Source organism: Brienomyrus brachyistius, chromosome 17 (assembly GCF_023856365.1).
Source record: "Brienomyrus brachyistius isolate T26 chromosome 17, BBRACH_0.4, whole genome shotgun sequence".
Lineage (NCBI taxonomy): Eukaryota > Metazoa > Chordata > Actinopteri > Osteoglossiformes > Mormyridae > Brienomyrus > Brienomyrus brachyistius.
The window spans coordinates 5,213,531-5,230,373 of record NC_064549.1 but is presented as its reverse complement, the minus strand read 5'-3'; the positions used below and the strand labels follow the sequence as shown (position 1 = coordinate 5,230,373).

The 16,843-nt window shown below is 44.2% G+C and overlaps 1 protein-coding gene across 2 annotated transcripts; it reads left to right on the top strand.

Annotated features, from left to right (window-relative positions):
* Window positions 1–169: 169 nt before the first annotated feature.
* LOC125712127 (protein Atg16l2-like) lies at window positions 170–16,168 on the top strand. 2 transcript variants are annotated; one of them, XM_048981805.1, is made up of 18 exons: window positions 172–1,009; window positions 1,591–1,660; window positions 2,007–2,088; window positions 2,597–2,670; window positions 3,380–3,631; window positions 4,078–4,134; window positions 5,454–5,543; window positions 5,777–5,830; window positions 6,011–6,116; window positions 8,261–8,366; window positions 8,705–8,775; window positions 9,206–9,277; window positions 9,629–9,749; window positions 10,247–10,352; window positions 11,888–12,037; window positions 12,645–12,692; window positions 13,746–13,847; window positions 14,361–16,168. In XM_048981805.1, exons 1-18 carry the CDS (start codon window positions 919–921, stop codon window positions 14,452–14,454), a joined length of 1,746 nt encoding a protein of 581 aa, XP_048837762.1. In that variant the 5' UTR covers window positions 172–918; the 3' UTR covers window positions 14,455–16,168. The 2 variants fall into 2 exon arrangements, with proteins under 2 accessions (XP_048837764.1, XP_048837762.1); XM_048981807.1 differs by lacking the exon at window positions 5,777–5,830 and having other exon boundaries at window positions 170–1,009.
* The last annotated feature ends 675 nt before the right edge of the window (window positions 16,169–16,843 follow it).

Genomic DNA, 16,843 nt, shown 5'->3' with positions numbered 1-16,843 from the left:
AAATATTTATTTTGGAGCAGTTTGCAGGGATTCAGTTTGTCTAAGTGTGCTCTTAAGTGAGGTTCGTGAAGCTTCTGCAAACGAAAGCCAAGCTACTGTTCCCTGAATGCTAAATGTGAGTGTTACCTGAAATTGGCTCAAGTAGGAACCAGCACACATACCACGCGATCTTCCGGTTTTAAGTTTGTGGATTCCTGCCTCACGTGAAAGTATGTCAAAAAGCAAACCGGATTATATTCATACTCGTATGCATTGCAGGCATGACTTCCAACCTACTGCATGGCCAGCTTCTCATGTTAAACGAAATCTGAAGAATCTAATAAATAGCTCTGACATGTCCCCTGGGAGAGGTATATTCGTGCCAAGCCTTTCACGCTAAAAATGTCTTTCCACCTTACCTGTGGATTGTGGATTTCAGTAACGCGAGTGCCCAACCGAGTTAACGACGTGGCACATGACACAAATGAAGGGTTAACCGGTGATCCGCCAAATACAGAGTTATTTAACATACAAAGAGAAGCAGCAGCGTATTTATTTTTTTTCTAAAACCCAAAATGTCACGCTCACAGCACTTTTGCAGCACTGCACACAACTCGACAGCTGCATTTACTACATAAACTACAAAAAGTGCAACTAACATGGCGTGCGTAGGCGACAGGACGGGCGTGTCCCGGCGTGTGTTTTTAATGCAGCCGATGACGCTTCTCTCTAGTCCGAGAAAAACAAAAAAGGAAAAAAAAAACAAGTCTTGGTGGTTAGTCAGGCAAGCTGCCGCCGCTGCTGGGGTTCCTAGATGCGTCTGGGTGTGCGCTGGCAGCGACGGGCATGAAAGGCGGCTGCACGGAGCCGGAGTAGCGGAGGCTGTAGTCAGGATACGGGGCACCGCAGAACGGGGCCCCGGACACGGGGGCGAGGACCATGGCCGATCCGTGGAAACATCACATCATCCATCAACTAAAACTTCGGGACAGGACTCAGAAGATCATGTTTCAGGAGGTCATACGGTCATGTAGGTTCCATAATTTATCCTACCGTTAAGATATGCTATTCAGGGAAATGACTTGTTGCTTTGTTCAGTAGTTTCAGACGGATCAGCATTTTTTTTTATAGAAACCGAAAAATGGCACGAGAATGACAAGGCAACTGGAGGATCGTCTTTAAATGTCGGATCTTACAAATGCAGGACATGTGTCACTTTGGGCTTTTTGGTCACCCTTATACTGCATGTATGGCTGCAAAAATCCCAGTATTGACTCCTGCAGATTAAATCCAGCAGCTCGCTCGCTTGCATACATAAATGTGGGCATCTGTTTTCTTATGCACCTGCGTTTGTTATTGACATCTCTGACACCTTATTAAAAATAAGCGACGGAGATGCCATGGCACCGTCACTGGAGATGGCGTACAAAGTGCCCCACTGTGTATTTCAACAGATCGCACACTGATGTATCTCATCGCAAACAAGTGCTTTTGGATCTGAACCAAGCGGCACGGGAAAAAACCCCCCTTCTATCGAACCGTAGTCACTTGTAGTCTGCCTTTGCGTGCTTTGTTCAGCCCTGTGCGATTTGTGTTCCCCTTTATTTTCAGATGTCAGACTGCTAGAGAGGTCCAATCAAAGGATCTTGATCGCACAAGGCATGTTGGGGTCTGCAGCAAGGTAAATCAGGCACAGGAATGCGTGACAGTTAGCTTCATTTTATACCGGTGTATTTTTATCAACAGTCTACTTTATTGAGTGTAAAACACAGGGGTCGTGGGTGTTAGGAGACAGACAGCTTAACACATTTAACTGAAGTTTGAGGAAGTATATATCATGTCGGCATTTTCTTGTCAACGCATCCAGGAAATTGTTGCAGTACCTAGAAAAAATTGAATGGTTTTTGTCTGCTCACTGATGAGAAGATTTGGCACTCAGAATTATGCTGTCACTCAACAGTTATCAGTTATGAGAAATCAAGATCTTCATTTTTTTCCCAAGTAACTGCTACGTATGGATATTACAGGGTGCCTTCGTATACCTCAAAAGAGTCGATAGTTTCTGAACATGAGGATAAAGTAAAGGACCTGAAAAAAACAAGTGGGGAGGTACGTTAAAATTTAATCATTAATAAAATTGTGACACCATCTTGTATTTTTCTCCATTCTACTCAGTTTCCTGTACGCTACATGTGATTTTGAGAGACTAGCAAAATTATCATTACAAATCTCAGCCAATGGCTACAGACATCCCCCTTACTGTAGAGTTGTAGTCCTGATTTATTACTTAAAGATTCCTCCAAGGGTCATGTTTATTGGCTTCCTGTGATGTCATTTCCTCTGACTGGTAGTCCAGGCAGCAGTTATCGGTTATGTATCTGAATCTCGGAATAGCTGTAAAGTTAACAGATGTCTTTTAATCCGTAGTCCCGCTTTGGAATATCATGTAGATTTGCCCCAGTGCACGGCCAAACTGTGCACACGTCACAGTGATTGACTTTGGTTTGATACTTATGTTTTCATCTAACCTGACAGTAACTTCACGTTTGCTTTATGAAAAGTGACTTCATGGCACGACATGGAGCAGAACCATCCAGTCTCTGTTTCATTTCTCTAGTTGGCCTACAAGGTTGTGGAACTCCAGCAGGAGATCACAATCAAAGCCTCCATCCTGGATGAGCAGTACACCAAGTGAGCTTCTTCATCTTTCATTTCAAAGAAAGGTTTGACGTCTCTGCAGAAGACCCTGTCTGCACTAATATCTGCCAATATGGCTGAAATAGGTTGGAGGAAGACTGTTAGAGTGAATGAGGTGTCATATAACAGGAATACTTTTCAGTTTCACTTTTCATTACACTTCAATGCAGCAGCTCATAATATTGGTTAATCTACGTCAGTGATTCTCAACCCATGGGTTGGGACCCAAATCTGGGTCACGGCAAGGTCTGAAAGGGTCGCGAGGTAGAGCTGGGAATGTACACATTTTCAAACCAAGCTCCTATGCTGATCCACAATCAGATTTCCCAGCCCAAGTGCTAGAATTAACCTATATTAAAGGATCTTGAGACTGAAAATAATAGCACAAAACTGGTAAACACTCAGGCAATCCAAGAAACCAAACCACAGATGCTTAATGTAAAATTCACTGGCACATCCATCCAATTAGATTTGTGCGATAGGCATCAATTGGCGTAAATTGCATAGTGCACTGCGTGCTTGATCATAGCGTTAATTCACCTGAAATAGGGTCACAACTAAGGTGCACGGTAAAAACTTGGTCACGGTGCAAAAAAGGTTGAGAACCACTGATCTATACTTGAGACATGTATATGTGAACTGTGGACAGTAGAAGCTCGTGAAGGGAACAGCTCATGGTCCTCGGTCTCGCTCCACTCTGCAGGATGAGTGAGCTAAAGAAGCAGCTGGAGGCTGCAGAGTGCAAGTTTGGCGAGCTGCAGGCCCAGGTGGTGGAGGTGCAAGACGGGAACAGCCGGCTGAAGCAGGAGTACGACGCCCTGCTGAGGCAGCACCACGCCATGGACGAGAAGTACCGCGAGGAGAAAATGCGAGGCACCGAGCTGCTGGAGGACATGATCCGGCAGAAGCAGCTGGCCGCCGCCAGGATGAACAGCAGGAACGAGAAGAGAGTCCGGTAAGTGATCCCACGGCAATTAAGCTCCCTCCATGTGTATGTATATAGCCAGTGTGTGTGTATGTGTGTATATATATATATATATAGCCAGTGTGTGTATATAAATGTAGCCAGTGTGTGTATGTATATAGCCAGTGTGTGTATGTATATAGCCAGTGTGAGTATGTATATAGCTAGTGTGTGTATATAAATATAACCAGTATGTGTGTATATATATAGCCAGTGTGTGTATGTATATAGCCAGTGTGTGTATATATATATAGCCAGTGTGTGTATGTATATAGCCAGTGTGTGTATGTATATAGCCAGTATGTGTATGTATATAGCCAGTGTGTGTATATATATATATAGCCAGTGTGTGTATGTATTTTGGTATGCAGCCTGTGAGTGTGTGTATATGTGCATGTAGTCTGCCATCTGCTTACCTAAACTCCCCCTACAAACAGTGCAAGAGTGGCTGGAATCCAGAAGACAGCAGCCAAAGAGAAAGTGCAGGAGTGTGTGTAAGTGGCGGGTATGACGCTGGGTTACCTGATTAGCCAGCCTGGGGGCAGCTAGCGGGGGCTCTGGGGAAATCACGCGTAATTGAGGGCCCACAGAGACTAGCTTAACTTCTTAGCTCTGGGGAGCAGAAAAATTCACCCTGGTAATTAGATGAAGGCACCATGAGGTGAACAGGACTCGGCTCTGCCTTGGTGGGGGGGGGGGGGGGGGGGGGTTTGCCATTTGAGGATGGTTAGAGCTGTCTGTCTGTCTGTCTGTCTGTTTGTCTGATCTATCTAGCTAACTAGAATGTGGGAAGGTTCTGTGATAATCAGTACTGCTGCTGGAAGAGGTGTTGGTGTGGCCAACAGGAGGAGCCCATCCAGTGGTCTGTGTGGATCCCAGTGCCCCAGTGCAGTGACAGGGACACTGCTGTAAAACTGGTGCCGTCCTTCGGATGAGATGTAAAAGTTCCTGAGGTCCTGACCCTCTGAGCTCATAAAAGGTCCCTGGGCATCTTTCCAAGTCGTAGGGGTGGTAGCCCGAAGTCCCGGCTAAAATTGCCCAATGTGACCCTATCAAATCCGGCCTCCCAATCATCCCCTCTATCTAACTGGTGAATTCTCTCCTGCCCCTTCACCACCTTAGCTGCAGGGTGGTGAGCGTATTGGGCTATATAAGTGTTACATTAATTAATTTACTATGAGTATTTGGATTTACTGTGGTTGTACTGGGAGTCCCCAGGTTACGAACAAGATGTGTTCCCTAAGTCTTTAACTTGAATTTGTAGGTAAGTCGGAACATTAATACAGTATGTAATAGCAATAATTATATGGTAATAATAAAGATAACTACATACGGTACTGTACTGTATCTCGAGCTGACGAATTGCTGAAGCCACATGAGGATTTCATGAGCGTCACCAAATGCATGCGTTCATTATTACAAACTATTGTATTTAACCAAAATATTTAATATGGTGGGCCTTATGGCAGTCGGTTCGGAGGTTTGGGTTGTCAGCCCAGGGCTGCCTGTATAATGTTCATGTCTTATGTGCCATGTTATCTGCGGTTTGTTTTTATCAATATCAATCGCAGGATGTGTCCAAAACAAATTTCCTTCAGGACAATAAAAAGTTAATCTGATCGGGGTCTCACCTGTTTTTCCATCTGCCCGCGCGTCTTCCAAGCCTGGTCAGGGTCACGCTCGATCAGCCACGCGTGATGAGCTCAGAGTCCTGATCTGCGGACGTGCCTTTGGACTCCAGGCCGTTCCGTTTGTCTCTCTGACATCGTACAGTTTGTGCCGATTGCACTCACATGATGTGCCTTCTTTGCAGCGACCCTTGTGACACCCTGCCAACAGCAACACCGCCCCCTAAGGCTAAGATGGATGAGCAGCCGAAGAAAAGCCATCCAAGGCCCTTTAGGTAGGAATGGACATTCACAGCATTTTAACGTCACTAGGTTCGCTGGGTCCCACATTGTGTGTCTTTTCTTTAATTCTGTTATCTATTTATCAGACTAATCTGGGATTATCATATTTAATTTACACCATAATTTTCTTTGTTTTTAAACTGTAATTAAACCTGCTGGTATGGTGTGTGTGTGTGTGTGTGTGTGTTTTTTTTCCAGTGCAAACTAATATCTGATGCCTTTTCAGGTCCGCCTCAGCCTCGTCACCTCGGATTTTCGATTCTATCAAAGAACTCTTTGAGTACGTCACTCCGGAAATATTTAACTTTTTTTTTCACACGTTTGAGCTGGAGAGTGAATAACTAGAGGATCACAGCACACAGCCATCGTTTAATCCTTCAGAGGCCTTCGTTCTGTCGTCATTGTACACTTTGCATGGGATCGCAGTAAAATTCTAAGCTGTGATATGTTCTCTCCCCAGTAAGAAGAGGCGCGGTAACTCAGTCTGCAGTCTGGAGGAGGACTTCTGTGCCCCCATGAGAGTTTGTTTGGCGGCAAGAGTACCTTGCAGGTCCTTACACGTGCTGGTAAGCCACGCCTTCCTTCGGTGGTTCCAACTAGCAGGGGGCTGTGTGCTTAGTAATGAAAGCCGCACTTCTTAATTCCGCCCAGTGTGAATATTTTGTCGTCCCCCCCCCACACACACACACCTTCCTGAACAAGTTTTTCAACTTTTCTCATGCATGAAAAATGAACATGTGTGTCATGGTTTTGTAACGTATTGCTTGTATGTGTGTCATTAGTTTGCTGTGATTTGGCTTGGGTGGTACTACGGTACACCTCGGTATTTAGAAGTCCCAAAGGTATTATTTGTAATGATATAAAAAACACCAATGTTCTACTTTCTCTGAATCAGATACGGGGATGCTGTGTTAGCGATGATGATAAGATGAAAAAACAAGTCAAAGAATAACATGCATGCGTAGGTTAATGTCATGAAAACAAAATGGTGAGAACTATCTTCTGGGGGATGTTCTACTGAGCAGTTAGACAAAGCAGTATTTCTCAGTTTGCTGGGTTTACTTAAGCTAGAAGTCTTGATTGTCCAATAAGAGTTTAGCTAAGGATCATTCCTGTTGGACAGTCATGACTTCCAGCTTAATTAACCCAGCTAACTGAGAAATCCTGCTTCATCTAACACCTGCCTGGGGACTTCTATGCTGTGGCGTGGTTACCGCCCCTTTTTGGGGGAACAAACTTTGGGATTTGAATGGTGGCTAACAGAAATCATAGGTGTTAGACAAGAAAATATGTTAAAAATGGTAAAAGTGAAGATGAGCGATCAGGAGAGTTTGGTGCTTGGGGGCCAATGGCAGGTGTCGGTATTTTGATAAAATTCACGGTATCCATCGGAATGGATTAATGATCCCACTCAGTGGCGGGAGGTGTTGTATCCTGATGTTTATAACTACACCATTGAGTCTCCGGTTCATGTCGGCTTCTTGTTTCTGTCTAGAGAGTTAAATGTAGCTGCCTTCTTAGTCTCTCCACGTTGTTTACTTTACTGCAGCTAATGTTCAGATCTAGTTTAGCAGCTTCATTATTTCATAGCCTATTGTGTACCTGCATTGTGTAATTATGTAATATGTAGATCAGACATATTATTTACCAGTGATGAAGTGTTTGCTGTAGGCATAAACAAATTTGCAATCAGGGTCCTCTAGGTGTCCATCAAGGTGGTAACATTTCTTTTGGTCTCCATTTCCCTACTTGATAGCAAAGAGAATGGAATGTGTGTGTGGTTTACTATTGACGGTGCAGGACACAACACAGCAACCATTAGGCATGGTAAAAGCCCCTATCTCCTGTTAGCTGCCAGTCAGTTTTATCGCTTTATTTTTCCCCAAAAAGGGGCGTGTCCGCCAGAACATTTACATTTACATTTACAGTATTTTGCAGACGCCCTTAGCCAGAGCGACTTACATAAGTGCTTTGAGACTCTGCGATGAATTTCCGATGCTAGCTCAATAAGGACCCAAGCTATGAATACCATCTGTCTGAAAACTCCATTGAGAAGTGCAGAATGTATTATTATTTTTTTTTATTTTTTTTTTTTTTTAAAAAAAAACACACACACCAGAAAAAGAGCCGAGAGAACTACTTCAAGCTGATGTGACGTTCCTGTAGTATCGGCCTGCTGGGGCACGCACAGCATGCGTGACACCTAGTGCACATGCAGCCACAAATCAGGCAGGTGCTGCGGCTCGGGCAGTGACAGTGGTGACAATAAATGAAGGGTGATCTTTTAAGTCGTCAACAAGGAGTTTGTCTCCACATTTTTCTAGCGCTCAGCTCCCACACTGATGAGCCCACTTAGGCCCTCTCTGATTCCAGAGTTTACAGTAGCCTGGGTGATGTACTTTTTTTTTTTTAATTGTTATACCATCATACCTCATATACCTTATACTGGGGGTGAAATGTCCAGAAGGTATGACGGTATGAAAAAATTGATACCGCCCAAGCCCAAGGCTAGCCAGGATGTACTGAAAACAAAAATTTTAAAGTTATGTGTCTAAGTTTGCATATTTCTCTCCCCCCCCCATGTGTTGCTGCGTTTTCTTCTGCTGTCTGGAGCAAGTGTGGAATCACTGGATAAATGGTCTGAACTAATTGTTACGTTAGTTCCATTAGCTGTGATGTTTTAAAATAATTCCTGGCTATTGGTCTCTAGGATGCACATGAACTGGGCATTAATGCTGTGCGATTCAGCTCCAGCTCTAACTTGTTGGCAACGGGGGGCACAGACAGAGTTATCAAACTCTGGGACATCAGTGCAGGTACTGAGACACCTTATCGTCCAGCAGATGGCAGTATAATCATGATATCTGAGTATCTGCAAGGTGGCAGTATAGCTGTGAGATGCAGACGTCCAGCAGGTGGCAGTAGAGTACATTAATATCAGTCACCAAAAGAAATTTACATTTGGACAGATCAGTAGTAAGAGAGTATTATGTAGATTAACTAACAAGGAAAGTCGAATGATGCATAACAACAGTAACTGTATGAACAATTCAACAGTATATAATTTAATGTGAAGTATTAGGTGCCAATATTAAATAATGGTTTTATATGTCAGGCATTTCAACTATTTAAACACATTTGTTTTTGGTCACAGGAACGTTACAGAACCGAGGAATACTAGATGGCAGTAATGAGGGAATAACCAGTATCGAGTTTGACCCAACTGTAAGTATTTTTTAATTTATTTTTTTACACAGGCAGTCCACAGGTTAAGAACGTACACCTTACGGATAACTTCTACATATGCACGGACTGCCATAAAGCCTATTACATCAAAACTTCAGGTTAATGGTTATTATTATTACAATTATTATGTTTCCAACTTACCTACAAACTCAACTTAAAGACATACTTAGGGTATGGATCTTGCTTGTAATCTGGAGATGTATATTCTGATTTAATAGAACATTTTTACTGTTACATATTAGGTAATGTTCAGTTAAATACATTTTTATGTAGCACTTTTCCCATGCACTGAAATATTCTGAATCAATGGCCATTTATACAAAATATGCTGAACAAATCGAATTTCTTTACATTTATTTAGGGAGGAAAAGGCAATCATTGGTTGTAATTCCCATTTTTTTTATTATAGGGGACCAAAATTCTAGCGGCATCATACGACAAATCTGCCCTCTTCTGGAGGCTGGATAGTTGCTCACCCAAGGTAACCAGCTGCCTGGTGAACAAACAAATTAAGTGCTGCTTGTTGTCACTGTGTGCAGCCAGCGTCCTATTTCCATCACTGAAGCGTCTTTTTCTTCTAGATCTTAGTCAAGGATACAGGATTTATCATTTTGGAGAGCATGCAAATATCTAATCATATATGTCATAGAGCTATAGAACTGAAATTGCAGGCAAATCAAAACATTTTTCTGGGATAATATCAAGAGAAGGGCTGCAGTTTGTCTGTCTGTGTTGCTATTTTTCTGCGTGTGTCTCTGTAACTGAAGAGGTGTAGTGGAGCAGGTCACTGTGTCTGCGCCGTGGTTTCGAGCATGTTGTCCGTGTCTTGCAGTTCACTCTGACGGGCCATTCGCGCAAGGTCACAGCCGCCAAGTTCAAGTGCAGCCTGCGGCAGGTGGTTACGGGCAGCGCCGACAGGACCGTGAAGGTGTGGGACCTCCAGCGGGTTGCCTGTGAGTCACGCGCCCGCTCCGCCCGCTGAGAGGTGCTTTTTGACCCTCAGTAAGATTTTGAAGCTAACACTGTGCGGATTTGTCTGTGATGATAAAATTAGGTATGAAATCGGCCGAAGTTAGTCATTTTCTGGTAAAAGCACTTGTGACTAATTATGCACTATGTAAACAGTGCATTTTTAATTCAAATGATGTCAAATTAAGAAGCAGCGTGTACTTTAATATAAGAATCCCTGATCCTATTAGCGAGGCTTGCGATGGACTGGCCTCCGGTGTGTCCCCTGCCAGGAGCTGTGTGATTCCTCAGAGAGGTTCCAGGGCAAATCTATGACTGGGAGATGGATGGATCGATGGTTCTAGTTATTTGAATAGTGGCTGTTTTCCCCTCCCTCATAAACCCACTCCCCCCACCCCTGGAAAGCTAGGACTGGTACCCTGAATTTTGCCCTCCTGCATCATGTGGCTGCCTTGTCTTTCTTCCCCCTGTCGCTCTGAAGGCATACAGACCATCGAGGTTATATCCTACTGCAGTGACGTGGTCTGCACAGAGTACTTCATCATCAGTGGGCATTACGACGGGAAAATCCGCTTCTGGGACAGCAGGTACGAGAAGCGGCAGCGGACAAATGGTGTGAAGACATTGATCCCTTGATGAAAGTGTAGAATGAAAAGCGTGCTATTTCATAGGACACTAGCATACAAAGAATAGCAGACTAGAGGTGAAATGCAAAGATGGACCCCTGGGTGCCCTCTGTAGATCCATTTTAAGGAAGAATCTATAAACAATACAGATTAATTATATGCAATAATCCCTCAATTAAACAGTTTAAAAAATAAGTGGAAAATTATGATTTTTGCACCAAAATGCAGCTGTTTAAGATATAGTGCAAATATAATGACTCGATGGGCTGTCCACTGCCAAGGAATTAATTCAAGTAGCGTGAATGTGTTCTATGTCATGTATGAGGGATGATTAATTCCATATTATAGGTAACAAATGTTTTTGCTTTTGCATTCATAGGTTTAGTTATACTTCTGGTTGTGCTAATTTTTTTGTCAAATCAATATTCCGCAATGCAGATATCAAAATGCGGATCCTGGAGCCAAATTAAATGTTTTATATGTCGCTGACGTGACCGGCGGCCCCCTGTTAAGCACTCTGCGGCTGATTTAGCAGGAGCCTAAAAGCCGTCCCACTTTCCGGGTCATTAATTGCCCAGTTGTCATGTGACCTCACCATTAACGAGGAGACGCTGCCATGCGACCTGTCCTGGTCGCTGAGTGTAAACTTAAATCACTAATGATGGACATATTCATTATCTCCTCATGCTATATGGGACACCTATGTGCACGATAATGACATCAGCACTCCCCGGGAAGAGCTGGAAGGCTAACATACTGAAGCACTGTCACTATGTAGCAAAATGCTACATGTCCTTAGCATATTTAATGCATCTTAAATGTCACTCTTCTGCGTTGCATTTTATATTAAGTTGATAAAAAAAAATCTTCGTTTAGTATTTCTATGTGATTGTTAAAATATTAGCATTTTTTTTTCTTAATAGAATGATACTTTGGGGTTGAGTTGGCCTTACAGATGCATGCACAATACGCAGAGACATGTCTGAGTTTGGTTGTGGCACCCGGCACGCCATGTGACAGAGTATCACCCTCATTGCGGTTTGGGTTACCGTGTGCGTGTGCCGGTCCTCTGATCGCGTACCATACCCTAATAAAGATAAAGCCTTCGTTTGCCAGAAGCCGCTCTCATGAATCCTACAGCGGCCGTCTGAGCCCTTACGTCCCATGGTTGCCTAGCAACAGCCGGCCTACATAGCCGTCCCTGCACTCCCGTCTTAATGGGATTCCTCAGTATTTCGCAGCGTATAGAAATGTGCGCCTGTTTTAATTATAAGTACGTCTTCATTCACCAGCGTGAGTCGTCGAATTTTTAGACCGTTGGATCTTCGGATCTTTGTGCCTCCCTGTCACAGACCTTGAGTGACATGGGGGTAATTAAGGCCTCGCTTTATTCATCTCACCTCAGTGCGTCTCTGAAATCTGAAAAGGGCAGAAGCTTTGCCATTCCTCTAATGCAACACGCACACACATAACCCCAGAACCTGCTCTGCTCCCAGGGCGGCCAGCTGCACCCAGGAGATCCCATTGCAGGGCAGGGTTACCTCCATGGACCTCTGCCCTGACCACAGGCAGCTGCTCAGCTGCTCCAGGGATGAGAGCCTGCAGGTGGTGGACATCAGGATGAGCAGCTCGAGGAGGTCGTTCAGGTAGCCTCCTGAGCCTGGCCACGTTGGTGAATAACAAAGTTGTCTGCAGTGTGCAGTGAGACTACCTCCCACACACGGCCTGCTGTCAATCCGTGGGTTATCAAATGATCAATAGAGAGCCAATACAGTAGAATATAATTACAATACAGTATAAAATTGTTATTAGAGGAATGTTACTTTGAAGTAAAAGAAATGTACTGGCGGAAATCAACCTGTAATTGAAGACGTGCGTATGCCGTACTGGCTGTTCTCACAGTGAATTGGCTGGTGCTGTGGGCTGTTAATTTCAGAGGAGAATGTATGAAGCTGATAATGTATGAAGCTGATAATGTATGAAGCTGATAGTGTAGGAATCCGTGACGTTCCCCAATGCCCTGGCTCAGACACCAGCTTACATAACATTTCCCCTCAGTGTTGAAGCTTTTCTGTGAGATTTTCTGTGCTTTATTTAAGTTGAGTGTTATTTACTTCACTCTCCAGTACTGTTTGTCATCATGTAAAGCTTTCGTTTGTCTTCCCCCCTCTGAGGAATGTGGCGTCTCTCTCTGATGGGGTAAAGCACAGTGCAGAATTTGTGTTCCGCCCGTAATATTTCTGCTTCTCTTAGGGCCGATGGGTTTAAGTGCGGCTCCGATACCACTAAAGCGATATTCAGGTAAGCAGGCATGAACCCTCGTCACTTGACCTTTCAGACCGTAGCGGCAGGATAATCCCTTACACTGCCTCCCCAGCCCCGCGGTGCTGATTTCCCCTTTTATGAGATTCTTTTAGAGCTTTTTAAAAAGAATTATTCACCTTCCGTGTTTACAGTTTATTACTTTTTTTTGGGTTGCAATGCATGCAGTTTCTCTAATAGCGTATCTCTCTGCTATACGTCATAGTATTCTGCCCTCTACCTGGGTTTACAGACCTCCTGGGTAACTATCGTTTGGCAGTCATTCTGTATTGCAGTCTACAGTTCATAAACCATAAATAAGAGCCCCCACTTGGGCTCCCCATACCAGCAAGGCATATCTGACAGTACTGGTCAGCTCACGTTGGTACCCATCACAAAACTGTTGTATTTTAGGCTGGCCCTCTAGCTTGTAGGTCTTAATTATGCCCCTGTCTGTCTCTCTATCCCATCCACGTACAGTTAGCTGGAACAGAGAAGAAAAAATGAAACTGTTCCTTACATCTATCCACCCAATTTCCATGGCAGCTTACTTAGTTAGTATCACTGTCTCCCAGGACCGGCCCTGGACATTCAGGACTCTGCTGAAAAAACTCATGATAGTTGACCAACTTAAGGTGTCCTTTTGCAGATTAGCTTGATGGTTTATGGTTTACCAGCTTATGATGGTCATTCTAGCTGATTTAGTTAATCGTACCAGTATGGCCAGCTTGCTAGGCGGGCCACACCAGCATGACCAACTGGTGACTCACCCAGCTAAACTGTCCAAGAGCAGCAAGGGCTGGGACATGATCTTAGACCAGCTAAAACCAGCTACCAGCATAATCTAGTTTTAAGCCGTTTTTGTTCAGCAGGGGAATGGGATCCCAGTGCATCACAGGGAACTCACATAGTAGTCCACTCGCATTTTCATTTTTCAGATGCATATTTTTCATAAACCCGGAGGAAGATGTATCACACTGGTGTCCATGACATTGGAAAACCGTTGGTGTGACTGTAGACATGACCTCTACCCTTCCTACCCCTCAACTCCAGCCCAGATGGGAGCTATCTGGCGGCCGGTTCGGCAGATGGGGCGGTCTACATCTGGAATGCGAACACTGGGAACCTGGAGACATGTCTTCCTGACAAGCACAAGTAAGTGGTCCCTCGCAGGCCACGGTCCCGTCATGACATCCGCTACAGCAGGAGCGTCTTCCAGGAAGGCCTCGCAGATGTTCTTCAGAGCCCGTTGTCCCTTCGGCATTCCGGCCTCGTCTTTGCGTGTCCCGTGGCTGCATCCTGCCCCCTGAGCGCTTGTCAGCTTCCTGCTTTGCCTCCCACCCCCATCTTTCCTCTCTGGCTTGTGTGCTTTCAATAGGGATCCTTCTGGATGGCAGCCAACCAGGCAGGCATCCATTCAGTTAGTTAGGATTCAGGGCGAACACCGTGCCGGGGCTTCCGAAGGACTGCCGCATCCTTCCCATTCCTAGCTTGGCTGTCATTCCACACTCATCACATCACTTAACATTAAACAGCGCTGAATTTCGAATCATTCGGTTTAGTCTGAAATGACAAGCCGAGGTCGCGGGCGTCCGCTACGTACTTTGCAAACTCGTGACTGATGTGCTTGTATGTGGTGAGCGGACTGACATGCCCCGCCTCCCACAGCTCCTCCATCAACGCCGTATCCTGGTCAGTCTCCGGGGAGTACGTGGTGAGCGTGGACAAAAGTCGACGGGCGGTCCTGTGGAGCGATATCTGATGGGTGGATTCGGCCGTCGCTTCCCTGGATGATGTCGGATAACCCTTGTGATACCATGCACGTCGGACTCCTGCCTCAGATAACCAGCAGTTCTTCCCTCTTCCACCTTCAAGTACACAGGACAGCCGACAAGTTGGGTTTGATGGTCATGGTGGCAGTGAGGAAGCTGCATATCCGGCTCCGTAAACCATGAGTGCAGTTCCTTTATTAAGAAGCAGGAACGACACGTCATCCTTTGAAGTTTCCTTATGCCTGCAATTGGAAGCATATGATGTTTTCACTTGTGCAGCCTTAAGGTCATGTTCTCTATGGGCAAGCAGAATCTTTCTCAGCTGCTTGCGTTCCGTGTGTTTTCCTGGAAGACGTTGAAAATAGCACATAATAGCTTTTCTTTGTGACATGGAAAGGAGCCGCATGGCTCGAGGCCGAAGTGATTGTCTTCAACATCGTTTCTCATCTGGCACATCAAGCTCGCCAAGGGTCATATTTTCTCTTGCTGTGATGCCTGCAGTGGGTTTTCCCATAACACACTGGGACACAGACTGTGACACACGTGCCGGTAGGGTATGCCAGCTCTGCCCAACAGCACATTAAAATCCACCCACGCCGAAGGACAAAGCCGGTTAATCATTACTGTCGAATGGGCCTTAGGTGACCCAGTAGGAGTCCTGAACCTGGGCTGTACAATTTACACATTTATACATAACACATCCATGGGTCTGATGCAGAAAACAGTTTAGGAATATATAGCAAACTGAACCAGGATAACAAACATGTCAGATAACAAACAGTACAATAAACGTGCTACATGTCGACTAAAACTAAAGTGATTCACTAAAAAACAGCCGAGCCGTCGTGCTGCTAGCAAACTCCTGACGCACAAGACAGTTTTCTGTCTAAGCTTTCAGGGAAAGCGTGTTGAAAGGGTGTTTCATAAAAGCACTTTCCTCCTTTCAGTTTTTTTGTGCGTGTAAATAAAAATACCTGCACGACGGAAACCTGCTCCTTATAGAACATGGCCTTATACTGTAGAAACCTGTCAGCTTTCTGGAACATGGCCTTGTTCTGTCAGCTTCATGGATTTATATGGGGAATCGCTTCTTACGTTTACAGTCAGATTCGGTCTGCAAACTGCACCAGTTTGATTGTCAGAATCCCTTTTCCCTAATTATTTTATTATGCTCTTTTTTCGTGTGGTAACCGTGGATTGATTGCCTCAAAAACAGAAGCACAGCAGAAGGACTGTGACGGTTCCTTGGCTCTGGGCTGTAAACTGTATTAATTCTAACAGCATTAAAAACGTAAATAAAACAGCAATTAGTCCCATACACAGTTCAGTTTTATTTTGCAGATTGTTTTGGTAAGTATTTGTGGAGAAAAGCCATTTTGATTAGCTCTCAGCTGCTAATTGTTGCTTCATATCAGCTGTGAGTTGAAAGTTAATATTCTCTTATCGGATGGTCTTTCTTTGGCTAATGTGGTCACATCGTAGTCATCAGCAGTGCTGAATTTTAATGAACAGAGATGTGAGTTTTTCCTCTGGTAGAATTGTGGATTTTTTTATTTTGATTTTACTTTGTAAAGAAATGTATATAATTACACAATACCATCATTAAACAAGTGGCTTCTTTTTTTAGTGTTGGGGAAAAATATTTGGACTTGGATTTTCCTAGGAACTGCATATGTTGCACATGAATAAAATACTTTAGCAAAACCTGCTTGTCTTGCATCTGTTCTCGATTTTCATTCTGTTTGGTTCATTTGACATATAACTTGACACCATGACCGTCTGAAAATCAGGGAAATAAGTCCACAACAAATGACTCATAATCCATACAAATATTTGTACCTTCAACAACTGGTCTTATAAAATATCTGACCTCAGGGCTATATGTTTATGACATTATTGTGGAACAACTCTATCCATAATAAAAGCCTGAAGGATGGCTGGACGGGTAGGTGGATTATTGTGGCTCAAACTGTCCACTTGACTCACATCAGGAAACATACAATATATCAGAAACAAATCATATGCCATTTAGTTACATGACTTTTTTAGGCATAGTATTGAATCCAAAAGGCGTCATGTCGAATTTACAGGTTCCTTTCTCCCATACTATTAAAAAAAGAGAACATGGAAATGGGTAGAAAGTAGATGAAGCTTTTAGAGATCAGTTTGTGTTCAGCGTGAGCTGTGCCCACAACAGCTGGCGTGCGTCGGTGCGAAGACGCTTCTGTCGTAAAAATAGCATTTCGTGTGATACGCTGTGTCTCTGAAGGAAGCAGCTTAGGAAAGGAAGACAGTTTTATCATAAGTAATTATTTTGATGTTCTTTTCACTCTTTAATCACGCATCCGCCAAACGGGAGCTTCGTCGCCTCTTTACGTC

Excerpts from the sequence above, each read along its gene's own strand:
- LOC125712127 (XM_048981805.1), top strand. The coding sequence starts at position 919 with ATGGCCGATCCGTGGAAACATCACATCATCCATCAACTAAAACTTCGG. Across the intron at positions 10,353-11,887 it reads ATCCGCTTCTGGGACAGCAG|GGCGGCCAGCTGCACCCAGG; the intron begins GTACGAGAAGCG and ends CTCTGCTCCCAG. Across the intron at positions 13,848-14,360 it reads TGTCTTCCTGACAAGCACAA|CTCCTCCATCAACGCCGTAT; the intron begins GTAAGTGGTCCC and ends CGCCTCCCACAG.